General features: G+C 51.2%; 2 protein-coding genes across 2 annotated transcripts in view; one reads left to right on the top strand and one right to left on the bottom strand.

The window, feature by feature from the left end:
* Nucleotides 1-17397, top strand: part of CPAMD8 (C3 and PZP like alpha-2-macroglobulin domain containing 8) — a 44776-nt gene extending 27379 nt beyond the window's left edge. Inside the window, exons 27-43 of the mRNA XM_083421342.1 lie at nucleotides 1206-1287; nucleotides 1408-1564; nucleotides 2059-2133; nucleotides 3191-3356; nucleotides 6258-6344; nucleotides 6582-6718; nucleotides 7440-7595; nucleotides 7834-7896; nucleotides 8851-9086; nucleotides 10834-10921; nucleotides 11056-11130; nucleotides 12212-12317; nucleotides 12401-12511; nucleotides 13759-13971; nucleotides 14226-14306; nucleotides 15096-15265; nucleotides 16054-17397. Coding sequence (XP_083277468.1) covers nucleotides 1206-1287; nucleotides 1408-1564; nucleotides 2059-2133; nucleotides 3191-3356; nucleotides 6258-6344; nucleotides 6582-6718; nucleotides 7440-7595; nucleotides 7834-7896; nucleotides 8851-9086; nucleotides 10834-10921; nucleotides 11056-11130; nucleotides 12212-12317; nucleotides 12401-12511; nucleotides 13759-13971; nucleotides 14226-14306; nucleotides 15096-15262 — 2000 coding nt within the window. The 3' untranslated portion in view covers nucleotides 15263-15265; nucleotides 16054-17397. The remainder of the gene's footprint in view (nucleotides 1-1205; nucleotides 1288-1407; nucleotides 1565-2058; nucleotides 2134-3190; nucleotides 3357-6257; nucleotides 6345-6581; nucleotides 6719-7439; nucleotides 7596-7833; nucleotides 7897-8850; nucleotides 9087-10833; nucleotides 10922-11055; nucleotides 11131-12211; nucleotides 12318-12400; nucleotides 12512-13758; nucleotides 13972-14225; nucleotides 14307-15095; nucleotides 15266-16053) is intronic.
* F2RL3 (F2R like thrombin or trypsin receptor 3) lies at nucleotides 17343-19950 on the bottom strand. Its single transcript, XM_083421789.1, has 2 exons — nucleotides 19681-19950; nucleotides 17343-19389 (listed from the first exon to the last, which is right to left on the bottom strand). The coding sequence occupies exons 1-2, from the start codon at nucleotides 19781-19783 to the stop codon at nucleotides 18314-18316; spliced, it is 1179 nt and encodes a 392-aa protein (XP_083277915.1). The 5' UTR covers nucleotides 19784-19950; the 3' UTR covers nucleotides 17343-18313.
* Between the last annotated feature and the right edge of the window lie 2492 nt (nucleotides 19951-22442).

Consider the following 22442-nt stretch of genomic DNA (forward strand, 5'->3'; position numbering starts at 1 on the left):
TTCGTTTTGCATATCATAAATCCCTGCATATTTTGCATAAACTGCGCCGTTCGGTTATTCCGTTGTTACAACCACCGTGGCTTATTTACGCTGGTAAATTTATCTGAATGCTGCCAGCGTTTTCAAGGGTACACTATTTCCCCCCATGTATTCAATAAACATTTCCCAGTCTTCTCTCAACTTCTTCTAAATGCTGAAGTCGGAAGACAAAAGCAAGCGGACCTAAAAACAAAACAAAAAACCCCTCAAGCGTACATAAAACCGACTGTTAGAGATGTACGTTATTTTTTAAAGGGAAATTGCCTATTAAAATCATACCTTTCCAAATCACGCCCGCCTTCTGTCACATGCAAAAGGAAGGATGCTCCAGCCAGGAAGAACAGGAAGTTTCGACCGGCTGGACCAAACATTCCCTCGCATGTCTTCTCTAGAATCGCAAGGAATGTTGCACAGTCGTATCTTGTTTTGCAGCCAGGATCTGTTACAGAGCCCTGACCTCTAGCCAAAAAGGACGCAGGGCAGAGCGTCCCTTACACAAACCCTCACACATCTGGTTCTCAGTTGTAAACTATATGCTGATCTCGGTCAGCAATCTCTAGATCAACTCTGCATCCCCAAATGGAAACCAGAGTCGGAGCTCATACATTTTCTATTCCTGGGGAATGATCAGGAGCTCACCAAGTGAGTGGCTAAATATCTCTACTTGGTTTTCTGTCGTCGAAATACACTGCAGATGTCTGATCTCCCTGGAGACCAAGAGATGTGACAATAGACTGCTCTGCCTCCTTTGTTTTGAGCCACTGGGGAAGTGGTAATTCTGTATTGATTTGTTTTGGATGTTTGGACGTGATGCCAATAAAAGGTTTGGTGATGGTGATTTAGCGCTTTTGCACATGCGGGACCGGCAAACCCGGAAATAACCCGTTCCAGTACTTTCAGGTTTGCTGCAGACCAGTGGCATAGCATGGGGGGTGCAGGGGGCGCGCCGGCCGCACCGGGCGCAACATCTGGGGGTTAGGGTTAGGGGGCGCAAATCCACGGGTTAGGGGGCGCAAATTACTTGCCTTGCCCCGGGTGCTAACAACCCACGCTATGCCACTGCTGCAGACATTCGCCAGAATGGACGCCAGACGAGGCGGACATTTGCAGAAGTTTTGCTCTACTTTACTGCCTCTCATGGATCCTGTGCCACACTCTCTCCGCAGGGTACCAGCGCCAGCTGACCTACAAGAGGCAAGATGGCTCCTACAGCGCCTTTGGCGAGAGGGATTCATCGGGGAGCATGTGGTAAGGGGGCAAGCGGGGTCCTTTGCGGGGAAGGGGGACCGGCTGCCCGCTGGCACCGGCTGCCCCTGGGGGGCTTTCCGGGTGCCCAGACGCCAACCGCCCTCCTCTCTCTCTCGCCAGGCTCACCGCCTTCGTCCTGAAGTCCTTTGCCCAGTCGCGTGGCTTCATCTTCATCGACCCCAAGGAGCTCTCGGCCGCCAAGGACTGGCTCATCCGGCACCAGAAAGAGGACGGATCGTTCCCGGCAAGAGGGCGGATTTTGAACAAGGACATCCAGGTATCGGAAAAGGGGCGGGAGGCCGGGGAAAACGCTAAAAACGCTGTATTGTTTTTAATACTTGATTGGGATCCACCCAGAGTGGCTGGGGAAACTCAGCCAGATGGGCGGGGTATAAATAATAAATTATTATTATTATTATTATTAGGGCTGGCCGATAACCTGGTTTTTGGCATTGCGATATGTCGCCAGCTAAACACTGCAGCACACTGGTATATCACGATATATCAATATACCGTCCTTTTTCGTGTATAAGACTAGTATTTTAAAAAAAATACAAAATTCATGTTAAAAATTGGGGGTCATGGGGAATCCCTCCCTTTTCTTAATTTCAAGTCCCCCAAAATAGGGGGTGTCTTATACAAGGGGCGTGTTGTACACATAAAAATATGGTATCACGGTCAACCTCTTGGTATGTCGCGATATATTGGTATACTGATATATCGCAATGTCTGCCAATCTGGGGGTTTTTTTGTGTGTTTTTCGAATTCCAGGGAGGAATCCATGGGAAAATATCACTGACGGCATACGTGGTCGCTGCCCTGCTGGAAACAGGAGTCGCCTCCGAGGTAAAACTCAATGCTAAAACTTGGAGAGGGCCGGGATTCCCTTTTGGGGGGGCGCTTAGAAGCCAGGGTGCGGCGGGTGGTGCAAAAAAAGACCCCCAGACTTTGAAAACACCTGCTCATCTTGATCTGCCAAGAGAAAGGACACTGGGGCAGTGGCTGGGCGACCCAGAATGGGCGATAAAAGAGGGGTGATAATCTCATTCCTCAAGTCTTTATCAAGAGGGCAAGCCAGAAGGGCATGCGCCACCGATTCGGGACTGCCATCTCCGCAGGGACGTTTTTCGTGTGGAATCTGTTGGCATCGTCCCCTAAGTCCAGCCGAGGGCAAGACATTCAATCTCGCAAGAGTCAAAGCGCTTCTGTATTTTGGAATTGCTCGGTTATGCAGAGAGGGTGCCAGAGAGTTGAAATGGGAAGGTGGAAAATAGTCACACTATGGGCAATCTCCTTATTGTGGCCAAGTTGTTCCGACACTCGATATCATTTAGGCGCTGACAAATTTGACTGCTTTACTAAAACCCAAAGTGAGCAGATGTCGTGGGCATAAACCACAAGAGTGAAGTTTTTGAGTCCAGGTGTGTCTATATTTTGGAATTGCTCAGTTATGCAGATAGGGTGCCAGAGAGTCGAAATAGGAAGATGGAAAATAGCCATGCCAGGGACAAATTTTTCTTATTCTGGCCAAACTGTTCCGACGCTCGAGATCATTTAAGCCAGGCATAGGCAAAGTCGGCCCTCCAGATGTTTTGGGACTACAACTCCCATCATCCCTGTCCCCGGTCCTGTTAGCTAGGGATGATGGGAGTTGTAGTCCTAAAAACATCTGGAGGGCCAAGTTTGCCTATGCCTGATTTAGCCGCTGACAAATTGGCCTGTTTGCTTTGCTGGAACCCAAAGTGAGCGGCTGTTGTGGGGATAAGCCACAAGTTTTTTGAGGAAGACAATTTTAGCAGCTCAAAGAATCCCTGCCGGGGAAAAACCTCAGAGGAACGGGGACCTGAGAGTCCGCCAGATTTGGGGTTTTCTTCCCCCGCTCTCACCTTCCTTCCCGGCATAGGAAGAAAAGAGCGCGGTGGCCAAGGCCAAGCACTTTTTGGAATCCAACTTCTTCTCGGCCGAAGACCCCTACACGGCCGTGCTGACCGCATATTCGCTCACGCTCCTGCGAAGCCTCTCTGCGCCCGCCGCCCTGCGGAAGATGAACGCCATGGCGCTCACGCAAGGTGAGTCAGCCGCCCGGCCGCCTTATTCTGTTTTAATAATAATAATAATAATTTATTACAGTGGTGCCCCGCAAGACGAATGCCTCGCAAGACGGAAAACCCGCTAGACGAAAGGGTTTTCCGTTTTGGAGGTGCTTCACAAAACGAATTTGCTATGGGCTTGCTTCGCAAGACGAAAATGTCTTGCGAGTTCCTGCGGGGTTTTTTCCCCTCCCCCCCCTTTTCCCCAGCCCCTAAGCCGCTTAACAGCTGTTCTCTAAGCCGCTTGACAGCTGTTCTCTAAGCCGCTTGACAGCTGATCTAAGCCGCTTGACAGCTGATCTAAGCCGCTTGACAGCTGATCCACTAAGCCGCTAATAGCCTTTTAGCAGCTAATCCGCTAATCCCTTAAAGTGTCACACATTAAAAACTTCCCTGAACAGGGCTGCCTTCAGATGTTTCACCTTATTTATATTTTTAAAGAGTTTCCAAATTTAACACCGAACATTGAAATAACCGCTCGACCCACCGGAGGCTTCCCCCCAAATTTAGCTGGGAAACACAACTTCAATTGGCCCTGTGCAAACAGCAGAAAGCCTGAACCAACACTGCGGCTGTTTCCAATCCTACCTGAGTTTTTACACCTTTGCAGTAACTCCAAATATTCTACCAAAGGTTTCCAACCCTCCTTAAAGTCTGCCTGGTTTTGCTAGTTAAGATTTGACAATGTGAATTTGAATTTTATTATTACGGTCGCAGACCAGTTCCGGCTTACTTACTGTTCTTCCACAGTTGTGGCTTCCACAGTTAATTGTGCTGGTGGATATCAGGTGTCTCCATGTCCCTTCGAATTAATTCGCCGCGTATTGCCTCCAGACGTCTCAAGTGTGCTGCCAAATCACCACCAGACTGCAACTTCGTCTGGTACAACTGCTTGAAATACGTCAATGCAGACGCTGACTCTTTTCTAATATGCGCTGCTGCAAGACTGTCCCACATTTCTTTGGCAGTTTCCTTATTCCTTATATAGACTACTTGCTGGTCGCTGACTGCCAAATTAATTATCGCCCTGGCTTTCGCATCTCCTTTCAACCAAGCATTAGTCACAGGGTCAGGAGGGTCATCAGTTACATAGGTCCATACATCTCTAGAGGTCAAAAGCGCCTCCACCCGAAAAGACCATAAACTATAGTTCTCATCTGTTAGCTGTGGAAAGACTAGAGCCTTCTCCACTTCAGGAACCCGGTCAACCATTCTGGAACTCTTCCAGACCCACAAAACTACGCTAACAGGAGAAGGAGTTTTCAAACCTTTCTCAGAGTCCAAAAATATGCAGTCATCCACTCAGCAGCTGGGCCCATAACCAAAGATGTTGGCTTTTCGCAGTGTAGTAACGCTGCAGAGAGCTTGCTGGGGAGAGCTTGCATTAAAAAGAAGGGACTCAAAAATAACTTAAACAAGGTTTTAATAAGAAAAACAAAAACTCCCTATACACTAAATATAGCTACAAACAAACACGACCCAACCAGCAACCCATCCCCAGGGTGAAAGGCAGAGCTAGGTGCTGCTCCTTATATACTGTGGCCAATTCCCAACACAGCTTAATCAATGCAACTCAGCAGCACCTGCTATGCCTCACAGCTGCAAAGCTGGATCTCGTTAGTTTGCTCCGGCCCCTTAAAGGTATACACAACGGGTGAAACAATGATGAACCTTTAGATTTAAAGAAACAGTTCAACACTTACAATATCGGAAAAAACACAAAACACAACAGGAATACATTGAATTGCAATTGGGTTTAACAGAGACAATTCAGGTATAACAGCAGTTAAAAATACACATTAAATCTTGATCGCTAAAATATAACCAAAAATTGTCATTTAAAACCTTATGATTTGCCAATGTGGCGTATTCCATTTCAAGCACTGTTCTGTTTTGGGGGGTATTGCTTCGCCTGGCCATTTCTGCGCTTATAATATCCCCGCTGCCATCGTTCCAGATAATAGAAATATGTTCAGCTGCCTTTTGGGGGCATCCGTCGCAGTTATCCCTAAGAGAAATACTTCTGGGTTGCTTTCCACACCCGGGAGACTCACCTTAAATATTCTCTTTCATCCGTTATATAATTCCCCCCCAAAACCCTTAACCACTCAGGTGCCCGGCTGCCTCGGCAAGACCCTCCCTCTCGTGTCCTCGTCCGTTCTGTGCCCGCTGAGGACCCCCGGGAGCACCCGTTTGAGGTCCTTGTCGGTCACTTGCAAAATTGGCCCATTCCGGATTTGCGCCGCCCTCCTCCATATTGCATGGGGCGCGGGTGGCGCTGTGGGTTAAACCACAGAGCCTAGGACTTGCCGATCAGAAGGTTGGCGGTACGAATCCCCGCGATGACGGGGTGAGCTCCTGTTGCTCAGTCCCTGCTCCTGCCAACCTAGCAGTTCGAAAGCACGTCCAAGTGCAAGTAGATAAATAGGTACCACTCCGGTGGGAAGGTAAACGGCGTTTCCGTGCGCTGCTCTGGTTCGCAAGAAGCGGCTTAGTCCTGCTGGCCACATGACCCAGAGGCTGTACGCCGGCTCCCTTGGCCAATAAAGCGAGATGAGCGCCACAACCCCAGAGTCGTCTGTGACTGGACCTAATGGTCAGGGGTCCCTTTACCTTTTGACCTCCATATTGCCCTGTCCTCTACTGGACTGTTGGGTTTCCCCCTCCAAAATTAAAAGGATATATAGATATCATATTATTTATGCAAATTGATTAAAGATCTGACTGGGACAAACCTTGTTATGCCGAGCTCGTATTTTGCACAATTTGCATAGGGTGTCTGTTTGATAATGTGTGGTTTGCTGTGCCTAGTAAAGGACTGGCTTTTAAAAATAAAATAAAAGGATTCTGGGTTCCCCCGACCCGCCTCCTGTTTTCCAGATGGCTTCACCCACTGGAGTCTAATGGGCACCCTGGCGACGGACGAGGACACTTTCATGGGCTTCAACGACGGGCTCTCCCAGTCGGGTGAGTCTCCGCAGTTTGCAAGGGCGAAACATTAATAAGAGAAGGGTCTCTTATTTCTTCTGGGGTTGTGGGGGCATTTGAGGGTAGCGGGTGCGGATTCTGCCAAGACGTGGCGAGCGGGTTGGTGTAAAGCTAGGGGGACAGGTTGCTGGAGGGCTGGACTATTGACTCAGGGGGAGACACGCCGTGGGTTGCCCTTGCCCCCCAATTCCCCGCTCTTCTGCACCCCCCCTGCAGTGGTGTCGGCCGAAGTCGAGATGACAGCCTACGCCCTCTTGACGTACACCACCCTGGGGGACGTGGCGTCGGCGCTGCCCGTCGTCAAATGGCTCTCGCAGCAGAGGAACGCCCTGGGGGGGTTTTCCTCCACTCAGGTGAGCCCTGTCCGAATCCGAGAGGGGAGAAAACGCCCAGAAACGGAGGGAGCCACCTAAAGGAGGGGGTGGGAAGTGCGGCAGCAGGGATCATCGGGTTGGGGACCGAGGGGTTAATCCTGCCGGGGGTGTGGCAGAGGAAGGGTTGCCCAGCAACCGGCCAGAGCAGCATGATGCTTGCTGCGGTCATTTCATAGCTCAGTTGGGAGACCGGGAGACTCTGAACCGTGGGGTCGTGGATTCGAATCTCGCATCGGGCGAACGTTCCCTTGCATCGCAGGGGGTTGGGCTGGATGACCGTTGGGTCCCAACTCTGTGATTCTATTATTCATTTCCACAGCGCTTTTTTTGGGGGGGGACACAGGCAAACTTGCCTTTCAACAGTCACAATCCAGTAATTATGTGGTAATGGATGTGCCAAACATTGGGATGGACGATTTAGTTCCTGCAACAGCGGTTGACTTTTATCATTTGCGGAAAGGCTTGTTTGCCTCTTTGATACTGATTGACGACTTTCTCTAATTTTGCTCCTGCAATATGAATTGATGATTATTAGTTTTGTGCGACTCCGTTACGTATTAAGAATTGCAAAATAATGCGTGTTTGAACATGATTGGCCGCGTGTTGCCTGCGGTTGCTTAGAGTTGCAAGCGGGTTGGGCTGGATGATCTCTGGGGGTCCCAACCCTGTGGTTCTTTTTATTCTCCCTCCCCGCCCACAGGACACCTGCGTGGCCCTCCAGGCGTTGGCCGAATACGCCATCCTGTCGTATGTCGGAGGCGTCAACCTCACCATCTCTCTGGCCTCCACCAACTTGGACTACCAGGAGACGTTCGAGCTAAACCGGGGCAACAAGAAGCTATTGCAGACGGCCAGGGTATAAAAAGGGGTTTCCCACCCTGGGGTGGTTGGGTAGAAGGGGCTCTGGGCTGCTGGGGGGCGCCCGGTCTCCACCTGGGGGTTTGCGGAGAGGGTCGGCGGTTCGATTCGCACGGTCCTGGGTTCGTTTTCCGGCGATGCCCAATGGAGCTGCGAAAGGCGTCCTTCCAGGCGTGATTTCCTGCTGCTGCTGCCGGCCCGTGCGGGCAATACTGAGGTCTATGTTTCCTCGACAGATCCCTTCGCTCCCCACGGGGCTGTTTGTGAGCGCCAAGGGAGACGGCTGCTGCCTCTTGCAGGTGAGGGTCTCCCTGGACCCGGGGTCTTCGGTTCCTGGGCTGGGCCTCATTCTGTATCCTAATACCCCCCCCCCCAAAGAAATCAGAACCCCTGGGAAGCTGCTGCCAGCCTGTGCAGACAACGCACACCCAGATGGAGCGACGGTGTAAGGCTCCGATTTAATTAAGCCCTTTCCGGAGAACGGTGAGGACTAGCCCCTTGCTCTGTTTTCACTGAGGACACCTGCTTGGAGTGCGGAAGGGTCCCAGGTGCAATATCCCAACTGTGGAGTTTGCCCCGAGTTTGAAACCCCAGGGAGCTGCTTCTGCCCGTCCGTGTCGGCAACACGCATCCCGGCGGACCCGGCGGTCTGTCTCCGTGCGAGGCAGCTTCCCGTCCACTTTTCCCCATTTTTAAAATAATTTTTATTGGTTCCCAATTGCAAAAAGTCCAAAATATGCCTCATTGTATCCGTATCAAATCACAATACCCAATCAAACATCCATTAATCAAATATCCAGTTGTATAAATTTGGTGGCTAGAATTACAGGTTTAATCATTTTTTAAAAAAATTCTGCTCCCAAAGTCTTATTTAACCCAGTTGTATTCTGGTCATAATAATGATCCCTTATTCAACAGCTGCAATATAACTTTTATTTGTATTCACATATTTGATAATTATATATCCTTTCGCAGGCAACTTCCCGTATAAATCAGCTTCTCTGCTCTTTCATGGGGACTAGAAACTTATTTTTTTAAAAATCGCGAGGGCTGGACGCTTTCCTTTTTAAGGGAAGGGCGTTTGCTTGGCATGCAGAAGGCCCCATGATTAAAAAAGCAAGTTTCTAGTCCTTGAGAAAGAGCAGAGAAGAAGCTGATTTAAACGGGACGTTGCCTGAAACCCCGCTGTTGCCGACCCGTGCGGGCAGCACTGAGCCAGGCGGAATAAACCCAGAGCCCGTTTTCATTTCCAGATCGACGTAGCCTACAACGTCCCCGACCCGGTGGCCAAGCCCTCCTTCCAGCTGCTGGTCAACCTGCAGGAGCCCAAGATGAAGAGGCACCGGAGAGCCCCCCCGCGGCCCCCCAAGCCCGCCCCCCCAGAGGAGACCCCCCAGCGCAGGGCTGAGCAGGCGCTGGGGGACGACGACGACCCGGCTGCCGACCAGGACCAGCAGGAGTACCGTGTGATGGTGGAAGCCTGCATGAGGTGAGCTTGGGGTGGGGGGCTCAGGGGGGGGGGGGCTGACGGTGCTGGCCTCCCTTGCATAGGCTGGCATAGATACATGATAGATAGATAGATGATAGATAGATAGATAGATAGATAGATAGATAGATAGATAGATAATATTTTGGAAATGTACACCCAGTTGTTGTTTTTTCCTTTAATTTTGGGGGGACCCGCAAGCGAGGGGGCCCCTAAGCTAGAGATTGTTGAGCTTATACGTATATCCAGCACTGGCATAGATAGATAGATAGATAGATAGATGATAGATAGATAGATAGATTGATTGATAGATAGATAGATAGATAGATGATAGATAGATGACAGATAGATATTTGTAGATGATAGATATAAAGAGATAGATGATAGATAGAGATAAAGATAGGTAGATAGATGATAGATAGATAGATAGATAGATAGATAGATAGATATAGACAGACAGACAGACAGACAGACAGACAGATAGATAGCTGGTTGGATAGATGATAGATAGAGAGAGATAGATAGATAGATAGATAGATAGATAGATAGATAGATGGATATATAAAGGTAAAGGGACCCCTGACCATTAGGTCCAGTCGTGGCTGACTCTGGGGTTGCGGCGCTCATCTCGCTTTATTGGCCGAGGGAGCCGGTGTACAGCTTCCGGGTCATGTGGCCAGCAGGACTGAGCTGCTTCTGGCGAACCAGAGCAGCGCACGGAAACGCCGTTTACCTTCCCACCAGAGCGGTACCTATTTATCTACTTGCACTTTGACGTGCTGGCCTACCTCGCAGGGGGGAGAGGAAGGCACTGCCAGGGCCGTCCCGTACGGGAATCAAACCCGCAACCTTGGCGGCGTCAGCACCAGGCTCTAACTGATACACCGTATTTTTCACTCCGTGAGATGCACTTTTTTCTTCCTAAAAAGTAAGGGGAAACGTCTGTGCGTCTTATGGAGCGAATGTGTGGTCCCTGGAGCTGAATTGCCCAGGGGCAAAAAGCAGATTTTCTAGAAAGAGGGAAATGGGTGTCGAAACAAAACTGCTAATCGTTTGCCGATGGGGAGAGAGATAAGGGACGCTAGAGATAAAGGAGGCTGCCTGGGAGGGGGGAGGTAAAGACAGCAAACTTGCAAAGGGGGAAAACAGGAAGACTAAAGCAACAAGGAGATAAATTAGAAGATAAGCAGGAGCGAAAAACTGCTCCAGCTAAGGAGAAGACACCAAGGCAAACAAGAGGGAAAGAAAGCAGCTGATCGGTAAGTGATCGGGAGGGAGATAAGGGACGCTAGAGATAAAGGAGGCTGCCTGGGAGCAGGGAGGTAAAAGCCCCTGGATCCTCAGGATTTTTGCACTGGGTCACCCCAAATTCATCATCATATCACATGTCTGTGGCCACAGCATGAACCACAAGAATCATACCTCCACTGTTTCGTTCAGAATATTTTTTTCCCTTGTTTTCCTGCTCTGAAAACTAGGCGCATCTTATGGTCAGGTGTGTCTTATGGAGCAAAAAAATACGGTAAAAAAACCCTGGAGCACTGTTGCTGCCAGCCAGTGTTGGCACACAGAGCAGTGGTCTCCCTCGGTAGAACCTTCATTTTTAGAGGGAGGCTGGGAGAGGCACAGAGCCTTCCTGGGCTAGTTGGACTCAGTCAACGGCGGCTCCCTCATACCCACGAAACCCTTTCTTCCTTCTCTTCTCCCCTCCACCTCCCTCCCTGCGGACCCCCGGCTGCCTCTGGGGCAGGTGGCTGCATCTGGGGTCTTCCAACATGGCTGTCCTGGAGGTCCCCCTCTTCTCGGGCTTCCGAGCCGACCTGGAAAGTCTGGAGCAGGTAAGCGCCCGCCCCAGCTGCGCGTCTCTGGGGTCTCTGGGGTCATCTAGCCCAACCCCGGGCAAGTTGGGGGCAGAGCCAGCCGCCAGGTCCGCCTGACCCCTTCCCCCCCCCTCCTTTTCCGCCTCTCCCAGCTCCTCTCCAACAAGCAGATCGGCCTGAAACGCTACGAGGTGGACGGCCGGAAAGTCCTCTTCTATTTCGACGAGGTGAGTCGGCGAGGCAGGGGAGCCACCACTCGGAAGGCCCTGCCGGAAGCGGGGGAGATCCTGGGGTGGGGTCAGGGGGGTGGGTGGCCCCCTTTGGGAGGAAATGAGGGATTTGGAGGGCTGGACCCCCCCCCAAAGACGAGAGGGCTTAAATTGCCGTTTAGACATAGGGGAGCAGCTTTGGCTCACTTTTTTTACTCTTCTGGGTAGAATTCCTTTATAATTTTATTTTCCCTTTCCTCGTTGTGCAATTATTTCAATGAAAAACAACCTCTTTGCATAATCACTCTTTGACTTCCCTCCTTTCTGCACAGTTACTTATTTTTATATCCCCCCCCCCCACGGCGTCTCTGATTCAAATCTAATTTCCCATTAGACTCCCTTTTAGTTTAATTTCTCAACGGCACAAGTTGAAGCCAAGCTGGCTAATGCTTTAAGTTGTCTGCATCTAATCAGTAATTCTCCATCGGATTTTTAAAAGTCTCTCTCCTTCATTTCTTATTCTTCCGGTACATTTCTGCATATTCCATCTGTTTTCATTGCCAGTCCTCCGTTGTAACTTGTTAATTTTTTCCCATGGGGTAGGGTTCGTGTGTGTTCTTTCTCGCCCCCCCAGGCTGCGATATATCACCAGCTAAACATCACAATATACCGATACGTCACTTCAAACTGGTTTGGGGTGATAAATCGATATATCGCCCGGCCCTAACCCACATCACAATTCGCAATATATTGCCAGGTTAAAAAAACCCATTTAACCCATATTAGAATATGGATTTCAAACTGGTTTGGGATGATAAACCGACATATCGCCCAACCCTACTAGAAACTAACCTAAGGTAGAAAAAGTATATTTAAAGAATTGCAGCTGTGGCTCCGCCCACATTGGCCCCCGGCCCCACACACCCCAGCATGTGGCCCCAGGAACATCACCCATCACACAAGAGGCGGCCCTATTTTACGGGAAGGTTGTGGGTTTGGGGTGGCTCCCCCCTCCTGCAGCTGCTCCCCCCTCCATGGTGGGTTGGCGGGGGCCGCGTAAAACGGCCCTCGGGACCTCACCGAATCGCCTCCTCCCCAGATCCCAAGCCAGTGCGTGACCTGCGTCAAATTCGTGGCCTTCCGGGAATACGTCGTGGGGAAGACAGCCCCCGTCCCCATCAAAGTGTATGATTACTATGAACCAGGTACGTCGGACCCACCTGTGCCCCTCGCCCCCCCCCCCCGCCGCTGGCAGCCCCCTCTTCTGACCCGCCTCTCGCACCCGCAGCCTTCGAAGCCACCCGCTTCTACAACGTCAGCGAGAACAGCCCCCTGGCCCGGGAGCTCTGTGACGGCCCTCTCTGCAACGAGGTGGAGAGCGGCGCCAGCCACTGGGTCGGTGAGTCCCAAAGGCGGCCGGGCGGGCGGACGGCTAGTCTTACAGGTGTAGCCCCTTCTTGCGCCTGCCGGGCTCAGAAATGCCGCTCTGCCCTTTCCCCCTTAAAAAAAATGGCTTAGAAATCTCAGAGGTAAAGGGCATGGCATGAAAGGAAAGAGAGCGAGGAGGGAGGAGGAAAAAGGAAAGGTGGCCCAGTGGTTAAGTTTGGCAGCGGGTCTTTCGCTGGGGGGTCACAGGACCAGATCAGAATGGGCATATACAGGGGGATCTTGGTTCTCAAACGCTCTGGTTCCCAAACTCTGAAAACCCAGAAATAAGTGTTCCAGTTTCCGAACGGTTTTTGGATGCCGGACGTCCAACACGGCAGTCGGCTCTTGTTTCCGGGGCGCCTGCGCCAATCAGAAGCCGGGCCTCGGTTTCCGAACATTTCGGAAGTCAAACGGACTTCCAGAATGGATTAAGTTTGGTGCTTTGGTTTTCGCTCTTTATTTGGCGCTTTTGTTTTGGAGACTTTTTCGGTTCATTTGTTTCTGTGACTGCGTGGTACCCAGTTCAGCTACTGATTGATTGAGTGAGTGATTGATTGATTGTGTGACTGCGGAAATGGATAAAAGCCCCCCATCCAAGTAATGGCTGTCATCAGTGCAGAGAAGAAAACAACTAAATTTTCATTTTTATCATCTACAATACCATCTTACTTATTTTGTAGCACAGCACATCATTTATTGCTTTCATTCTATGGATCAGTGGTCTCAGATAGTAAAATCTGTAAAATTGCTGTCTTAGGGGCTGTTTTTAAAAGCCTGGAACAAATTAATCCGTTTTGCATGACTTTCTATGGGAAAGCGCTGTCTTGGTTTTGGAACGTTTTGCTTTTGGAACGGACTTCCAGAACGGATTCCGTTTGAGAACCAAGGGACCACTGTATTATTATTATTATTTATTATTATCAATGGTCTGGTTAGATAGTAAAATTCATGTTCAGTTGCTGTCTTAGGGAATTGCTTTTAAAAGTCAGGAACGGATTAATCCGTTTTGCATGGGAAAGCAGTGCGCCTTAGTTTGAGAACGCTTTGGTTTTGGAACGGAATTTCCGGAACGGATTAAGTTTGGGAACCAAGGGACCACTGTATAAGAGGGAAAGTGATCGCGCAGGCGAACTTCCAGCCTGGCAGCAGGTTGGACTAGATGACCGCTGGGTGTCCCTTCCATGGTTTTGCACCCGGTTTCTCTCCCTGCCTGCCCAGGTTTCGTCCACACGGGGCTCTGCAACAGCCTCTCGGGCTGCCAGGAGGAAGGCTACTTTGAGCAGTGCGAGTGTTCTCGGGATTGCGGCTCCGGCGGGGACCCCGTCTGCGGCTCCGACGGCCTGGTCTACCCCAACCACTGCCAGATGGAAGTCGCCGCTTGCGGGAACGGCACTCGGATTGAGCAAGTCCCCCTGGCCCAGTGCGCGGCCGGTAAGTCGTTCCCCGTTTCCGCCCTAACTTGATTTTTGAATTTGATTGTTATTCGTGTTTTTATACTGTATTTTATGAAGCTTTTATAATTAAGTGTTTAAAGGTGTTTTAGGGACGTGTGTGGCGCTGTGGGTTAAACCACAGAGCCTAGGACCTGCCGATCAGAAGGTCGGCGCGTGGGAAGCTGTCTTGACGTGGAGTCGGACCAGGATCTGGCTCCCCGCTGACCGCACTGACCGCGTTCCTCTCTGCAGGCCAGAATCACCCAGGAGAGACAGAGCCTGACTTCCGACCTCTGGAACTGCCCGGTGTCTCGGAGCAAGAAACCCCAATCGGTGAGACCCCTCGACAACTGGATCTCTGCCTCCGGAGATATATATTTTATATCTATCTATCTATATCTATCTATCCATCTATCTATCTCATCTATCTCTTTACATCTATCATCTATCTATCTATCTATCTATCTATCTATCTATCTATCTATCATCTATCTATCTCATCTATCTATATCCATCTCATTTTTCTATCTCTATCTATATCTATCTATCTATCTATCTATCTATCTATCTATCATCTATCATCATCTCTATCTATCATCTATCTATTTATCATCTATCTATATCCATCTCATTTTTCTATCTATCATCTATCTATCTATCTATCTATCTATCTATCTATCTATATCTATCTATCATCTATCTATCTATCATCTATCTATCTATCTATCTATCTATCTATCTATCTATCTATCTTATCTATCTTATCTATCTGTCATCTATCTGTCATCTATCTATCTCATTTTCTGTCTCTCTCATCTATCTATCATCTATCTATCATCTATCTATCTATCTATCTATCTATCTATCTATCTATCTCTATCCACACACACATTTATATCATATCATAATCCGGCTTCCAAACCGTTTTGCGCTACAGTGGGTCCTTGCTTCCCAAACGCCAAAACCCTGGACGTGAGCTACTACTGGCATAAAACAAGAGAGCGTGGGAGGAAAGATTAGAAATTTGGAAAAGTAACCCAGGAACCGTTTTCCTGGCGATGGTTCCCTTTTTGGGGGGGGGGGGTGTCCTGGCCCCGTTTGACCCTTTTCTCCGCCTTTCAGAGGAAGCCCCCACCCCCCAGCTGGACTTCTCCTACTACTCCTACGAATACGAAGTTGACCCCTACGCCATGTCGGAAGGGGACGCCTTTGAGCTGACGGCCCCCAGCAGCACCGCGGCGGCAGGAGGGGGCCGCTTTCAGGGGACGGCGGTGCCCACGGGGGAGTGAAGGGTGAGTGGGGACCCCGGGGTGGGGCGGAGGTGGGGTTAGGGGCTCCTGACATCATCCGCCCCCCTCCAGCCCCAGGGCAGCAGCAGCAGCCAGGAGCCAGCTGGCCTATTTATTGACCTATATTTCGAGAAATATATTTACCTCTTAATTGGAGAAAAAGAGAGGAAAGCCCAGGGCCGGATTGAGGTTGGATGCGGCCCTCAGCTCCTGAACGTAATAGGGCCTTTTAGAAGTCCAACTGTCCTTTGTCAACAAAAAATTGTTATTATTGTTATTAGGGGAAGTAATTTGATTATACTATAACTGAAATAGGGATTAGTAATTATTAGTTGTTATGATCAGGCGGAGTAATTTGATTCTGTTCTCATTTCAATTATTATAATTATTATACGGTTACAGATACAGGAATTAGTAATTATTAGTTATTAATCAGGGGAGTAATTTGATTCCATTCTCATTTCAACAATAGTAATAGTAGTAATAGTGATCATAATCATCTATTAATGAAATGGAAATTAGTAAATATTAGTTGTTATTATTAGGGAGAGTAATTTGATCCCGTTCTCATTTCAATAATAGTTGTTGTTTTATACTATTACTGATAAAGGAATTAGGAAATATTAGTTCTTATTATTAGGGGGAGTCATTTGATTCCTTTCTCATTTCAACAATAGTAATTAGCAATTCTTTGTCATTCTTAATAATCATTATTACTGATATGGATTTATTTGGAATCAAATTGCACCTCCTAATCGCTTCCTTCCCCCTTGCTTTCTGTTCTCCTCTAGGGCTCTCTTCCCCCCAACCCAGCACAGGCTGCCCCACGCCGGAGACCCAGCCAGGCTTTCCCCTCGATGCCGAGCCAAAGCCCAGCTGCCCCCCAGGCAAACTTTGCCCATCCTGCCCGCCCCCCAGGCCCTCCGTGCCAACCCCTTGCGCCACGCCAGCCCAGGAGCTTTTCTGCCGCAGAGGTGGACCACGGACTCCCTCCCTCCCCAGCCAAGCCTCGCTCGGATCTGGACCCTGCTTCCTCCCCACCCCATCCGGCTTTGAGAGGCAAAGGTGGGCAAGGGGATGCTGCCTGCCCGTGCCCGGCAAGATCTCACGGCACCCTCAAGACGCGCCCCAAACCTCACCCGCCCGAAGAGCCACCCTCCATCTGAACTTTTCCACCTCTTTTCTGGTCGCGCTGCGGCGGGTCAGGCTGGATGACCCCCAGGGGTCCCGACGCCCAGCTCTGCAATCGAGGAGCCAGGGCTAGGCTTGGGGGGTTTCCCGCCTCCCTGTTCCCACTGGATTCCTGGAATCGGCCGTTCAGAATGTTCCCTTCCTTTCCGCTAGGAAACGTTCTCCATTCTGCATTTTCATCCCACCTTCCTCCCCGAATGCTTGGTGCATAAACCTTCCCAGTGAAAAGGGCTTTTTTCCAACCCACCCAGGGGCGCCAAACAAGCCCCTTCCCCTCTTGAATCCACAACCCCTCGCTTTACGCTTTAAAAAGAGCGGGGGCCACAGAGGAAAAGTCCCCCCACATTGTTGCCATATCCCGAGATACGAGCCACAACTTGGGGATTTTCTCTTTTTTGGGGGGGGGGTGAGAAACCAGCCTCCCTCCACTTTCCATGTTTTTTTCTTTGCACACCCCCCCCCCGCGCAACAATCCCAGGACCCCCTCTGCCCCACCTCTGAGCAAGGCAGAATGTGCTCCCTTCGCTCAGCCGCTACCCAGAACCCTTTTGCTGTGCCGGTATTTATTTCAGAAACGGCCGTTCCGCACGTCCCGGGTGGGGGGGGGTGACCGAGTGGGGCGGGGGAACCCCACCCCATGGCATCTGGCAGCCCCTCTCGCTTTCTCCCATTTCTGCCCTAGACCGGGGACCCCCCCCTCTTCCGGCACGACCAGCTGCTGCACCCCAGAAGAGCTCGGAGACCCCTGTCCTCCTTCTGCCCCCAGCCCCATTTCAGTAGGACGGCCTGCAAACCCAAGGCACCCGGAGGGGGGGCTGCGGACCTCGGCGCACGTTTCGGTAGCGAGTTCGAGTGCCCAGGTCGTGGGCGGGGGGCACGGGAGAAGAAGTTTGATTTAGATGCTGATAAAATATTTTATTAAAAACCGATGTCTAAAAATCAAATGGCGCCTCTCGTTTCCTTCTGGAGAAAGGTGAAGGTTAGGACTTTGGTACAATCCGGTGTCCTTGGAGCTCCGTTTGGCGAACCTTTGCCTAAAAACGACGGAACGGCGTTTCCAAATCTTGGGGGTGGAGGAGAAGGTCGCCCCCAAAATCAACAAATGAATTTTTTATTTCTCTGTGTGACTGCATCATGTATCGAAATTATCCAGCACCCATTGGAATCAGGTTTGCGAACGAAATCTACGGGCTTCCCGGTGTTTGAAAAGGAGCAAATAAAAGCAGCAGTTTCAGCTGAATTTGGGGGGGGGCACTTGTGCTGAGCTATTTCTATGGGTTTGTTCTACCCAAGTTCTGAGCGAACGTTTGTCCCTTTACAATGTAGCAGACATGTCCAACCGGTCGATGGTGATCCACCGGTCAATCGCGGGGGGTCCCTGGTCAACCCTGGTCGATTGCATGATCCTGATTGATTGGCCCCTGCCCCCACAAAAAGCTCAGCAACTTTGGATAAATCACTGCCAGTTTTTTCATAGTGGGAGAGTAGATTGCAGTCTCTTGGGAGTTGGACAGGAAATTGTGGGCGTATTTTTTTTGGGGGGGGGAATCAATAAGTTATGTTACTGTATTGTCCAGCGCCGAGGGCCTTCTGGCGGTTCCCTCCCTGCGAGAAGCCAAGTTACAGGGAACCAGGCAGAGGGCCTTCTCGGTGGTGGCGCCCGCCCTGTGGAACGCCCTCCCGTCAGATGTTAAGGAGATAAACAACTACCAGACTTTTAGAAGACATCTGGAGGCAGCCCTGTTTAGCTTTTAATGTTTAATATTGTATTTTAATATTCTGTTGGAAGCCGCCCAGAGTGGCTGGGGAAACCCAGCCAGATGGGCGGGGTAGAAATAATAAATTATCATTGTTTTGTTTTCATGCCAGGGCCTGGGAGCATTTCGTGGGCAGCGTCTCTTTGCTGGTTTTCAGGGAGACGGCCGAGTCCTTCCGCGCTCCGAAGATCCTCCCCGCTACCTTGGCGCGGAATTCCTCCGAGGCGTAATAGTACACAAAGGGGTCTACGCAGGTGTTGGCGGCACTGGCTGCCAGGGCCCCCATGTACGCCACGTAGAGGGTCCCTCGGGCGCCGGCGCAGCGGCGGGAGTAGTGGAGGAGCAGGAGGACGTGGCTTGGGGTGTACAGAGCCACGACCGACGCCACCACCACGACGGTCAGCTTGATGGCGGTGGCGTAGCGGTCCCCTTTGCCCGCCAGGACCCGCAGGGTGGCACCCGAACACAGCACCATAACCAGCAGCGGGGCCACAAACCCGCCGGCCACGAGGGCGACGAAATAGGGGCGGAAATAGGTGGCGTCGTCTTCGGCGGGCAGGGCGTCGTGGCATAAGACGCGGCCTGTGCCCAGCAGGGGGAACGACTGGCGCCGGAGGGCCAGGGGCAGCGCCGAGAGGATGGCAGCCCCCCAGGCGGCGGCGCAGGTGCCCGCCGCGAAGGCCGGGCTGCGGAAGGAGCGGGCGAGGAAGGGGTGCGCCACGGCCAGGTAGCGGTCGGCGCTGATGCAGGCCAGCAGCAGGAGCGAGCAGTACATGTTGGCGTGGAAGGCAGCTGTGTTGAGGCGGCACATGCCCTCGCCAAAGGGCCAGTGGTTGCCCAGGTAGTAGTAGGCGGCCTTGAAGGGCAGCAGCAGCCCCAGGAGGAGATCGGCAGCTGCCAGGTTCATCAGGAAGACGGTGGACGGGAGCTTTTCGACGCGCGTGGCCAGCACCCAGAGCGCCAGGGCGTTGGCGGGCAGCCCAACCAGGCAGAGCAGGGCATAGAAGGAGGGCAGCAAGAGGGTGGTCAGGGGGCTGTCCAGCTGCGCCTGTGAGGACGGGGGCAGGACCAGGAAGGTGGTGCGGTTGAGGGTCACCCGGGCAGAAGGGATGGCACGGGGGCACAGGCCAAGCGGCGGCGGGCGCTGAGGGGCCTCGGTCCCGTTGGGGGTGGCATAATCTGGAGAGGCGGAAAGAGGTTGGGTTAGTGGCATTGGAACCAAAGTGCGCTGCCCATGTCCTGTCAAGTGGGGTTTTCAGAGGGGGGCACCACCCCCGGCTTCTGTGGGGCAGCGGCTATGTGATTTATGTTTGCGAGATCTCTGCGAGATTTCAAGTTGAAAAACCCAATAAATAAATTTTCAAGTCCCAACACCTGTCTGCCGCAGCACCCGGGCCACAAGCAGAATCCTGCACCCTCTCGCCCAGCTAAAAAGGGGGGGGGGGCTGGGGGGTCTTCCATGCCACTTACCATCGTAGTCGTCGGCCGCCGCAGCCTTCGCTGGCTGCCCGCACAAGAGGAACAGCGTGAGCAGCCGGAGAGGCAGGCTTGGCCCCGCTCCGCACAGATGCATCCTGCTTTGGGGAAGTGGCTGCTGCAAGGAGCAACATCCTGGCTCAGCCTCTTAACTCCAGGAAACACTCCCCACCCCAAACCCAGTGACACTGCAGGGTCGCCCCCCCCCCCGCAACTCCCTTGCACGCAACAAAAGTCTTCTCTTTCGCGGAATCGGCAGAGGAAGAGGCAGGCCTGTGCCAGATGTTGCTTAGACCACAGCTAATCTCCCCTTGGTAGAATGACGGATCTGGCGCAGGGCACCGAACTCCTGGCTTCGCCTAAACTCAAATCCCCCCGTCTAATATCCCAAGTGCTGCGAGATCCCAAAAGTGCCTGGACTTAAAATTGTCTCTCGAAAACTTCACTCTTGTGGTTTATCACCATGACGGCTACTCACTTTGGGTTTTAGCAAAGCAAGCAGACTAATTTGTCAGTGCCTAAATGATATCTAGTGTCAGAACAACTTGGCGACAATCAGGAAATTTTGCCCATGGCATGGCTATTTTCCACCTTCCCCTTTCGACTCTCCGGCACCCTCTCTGCATAACCCAGCAATTCCAAAATATAGACGCGCTTTGACTCTCGCAAGACAAAACTCTTCTCTTTCGCGGAATCGGCAGAGACCTGTCCCAGTCGTTTGGGAGAGGGAGGGCAGAAGGCTTTGTTCCATCTCAGCCACAAATTGGGCTATCGAGGCTGTAGGGAGGCCAGGTCACATGCTGGGCATGTAGAAGGCTGGCACGCTGAATGCCCAGCAGCACCTCCAGCCCAGAGCAGGGAATGAACGGATCTTTATTTGCGTCAGCCACCAGTCATTGCAATAAAACAATACACTATACAAAGAATAGAAACAAAAAGTCAATTCTATAAAATACATTTTAGGGCAGGCATAAGCAAACTCCGGCCCTCCAGATGTTTGGGACTACAATTCCCATCATCCCTAGCTAACAAGGCCAGTGGTCAGGGATGATGGGAATTGTAGTCAACGGTCAAATAGTGGATCTTATTCTGATTGCCCCGGCTAAAAAACCTTGCCACCTTTGCCGTCACCTGCTCATCTTGATCTGCCAAGAGAAAAGACACGGTGGCTGAGCAAGCCGGAATGGACGGAAAATAAAACTAACATAATGGAACATCACGAGCGCAGCATAAGTCGTATAAATACTGGGCAAATTGTCAGTAAAACAATCCCAAACACATCATTGCGCCTAGAGGCTAATCTTCCCCGGTAGAATTACGGATCTGGCGCAGGACACAGAACTCTTGGCTTTGCTTAAACTCAAACCCCCCTGGTCTAATATCCCTAGTGCTGCAAAATCCCCAAAGAGCCGGGACACTTCTAGCCCCACCCTGGAGATTCCTCCAGGGATGGAAATCGAGACGTTCTGCAACCCAAGCAGCTGCCCTGCCTCTGAGCTTATGGCAACGGCTCCAGAAGTGGCCCCGGGTGCAGTTCCCAAAGGGGGGAGGGTCCCGAGGCAGCGTCCTTCCGCAGGGGGCATATTGGCGAGGGACGGAGGCCAGCCGCAGCTCTCCCACCCTCCTTGTTATAAACATCCTTCGCGTCCCCACAAAGCCTTGTCTTTCTGGGGCTGATAAGCGCAAGGAAATGACCTCGATGCAGAGAAATGGAGGAAGAGGAAACTTCTGGCGGCAGATAGCAGGCTGTGGACGGCACAGGAGACCCCCACGTGTGGGGAGGCAGTCCTGGGGCCAAGCAGCCCCTTAAATCGGTGGCGGCGAACCTATGGCACGTGCGCCAGATGGGGCACTCGGAGACCTCTCCGTGGGCACAGGCGCCGCCATCACCCCAGCACTGAGTTCGCCAGATTTTTACGGTTCTGTGAGACGGTGACAACCTTGTGTTTTCTTCCTTCTCCAGATCGAGCCCAGCGTGACCAACTTGGTCTTTCTGGCTTAGACTGGTTAGATTGAGGAAATCTGGAGAGGGGACTATTGGAACTTCAAGAAAGCGCAACCTCTCTCACCACCAAAGGAACACTAGTGAACAACGCAAACAACGCTGACCCCAAACTCTACATACATTAGACATAATAGAAACACCGCCACCCGAACCCACCCCCTTCCATCTTCCCTCTCTCCACCCCCCCTTTCTTTTTTCTTTTCTTCTCCCCCTAATGCCTCAACAAATGAAATCATAGAATCATAGAATCCTAGAGTTGGAAGAGAGCACAAGTGCCATCGAGTCCAACCCCCTGCCAAGCAGGAAACACCATCAGAGCACTCCTGACATATGGTTGTCAAGCCTCTGCTTAAAGACCTCCAAAGAAGGAGACTCCACCACACTCCTTGGCAGCAAATTCCACTGTCGAACGGCTCTTACTGTCAGGAAGTTCTTCCTAATGTTTAGGTGGAATCTTCTTTCTTGTAGTTTGGATCCATTGCTCCGTGTCCACTTCTCTGGAGCAGCAGAAAACAACCTTTCTCCCTCCTCTATGTGACATCCTTTTATATATTTGAACATGGCTATCATATCACCCCTTAACCTCCTCTTCTCCAGGCTAAACATGCCCAGAAATGGATTTGTAAAAATGTTACATGGAAAAACAACAACGAGGCATTACACTTACTTCTGTAAAACAAGAAAATCCTTAATAAAATATCAAGATAAAAAAAAAAAAATCCGGTGCCCTGTGTGAAACACTTGAGAAGAC

The sequence above is a fragment of the Podarcis tiliguerta genome (assembly GCF_965153285.1).
Source record: "Podarcis tiliguerta genome assembly, chromosome: 18".
NCBI lineage: Eukaryota > Metazoa > Chordata > Lepidosauria > Squamata > Lacertidae > Podarcis > Podarcis tiliguerta.

Bases quoted from the DNA above. Each gene is read 5' to 3' on its own strand.
- F2RL3 (XM_083421789.1), bottom strand. From the start codon at position 19,783: ATGCATCTGTGCGGAGCGGGGCCAAGCCTGCCTCTCCGGCTGCTCACG. The intron at 19,390-19,680 runs GTAAGTGGCATG...CCGCCTCTCCAG, and splicing joins GGCGGCCGACGACTACGATG to ATTATGCCACCCCCAACGGG.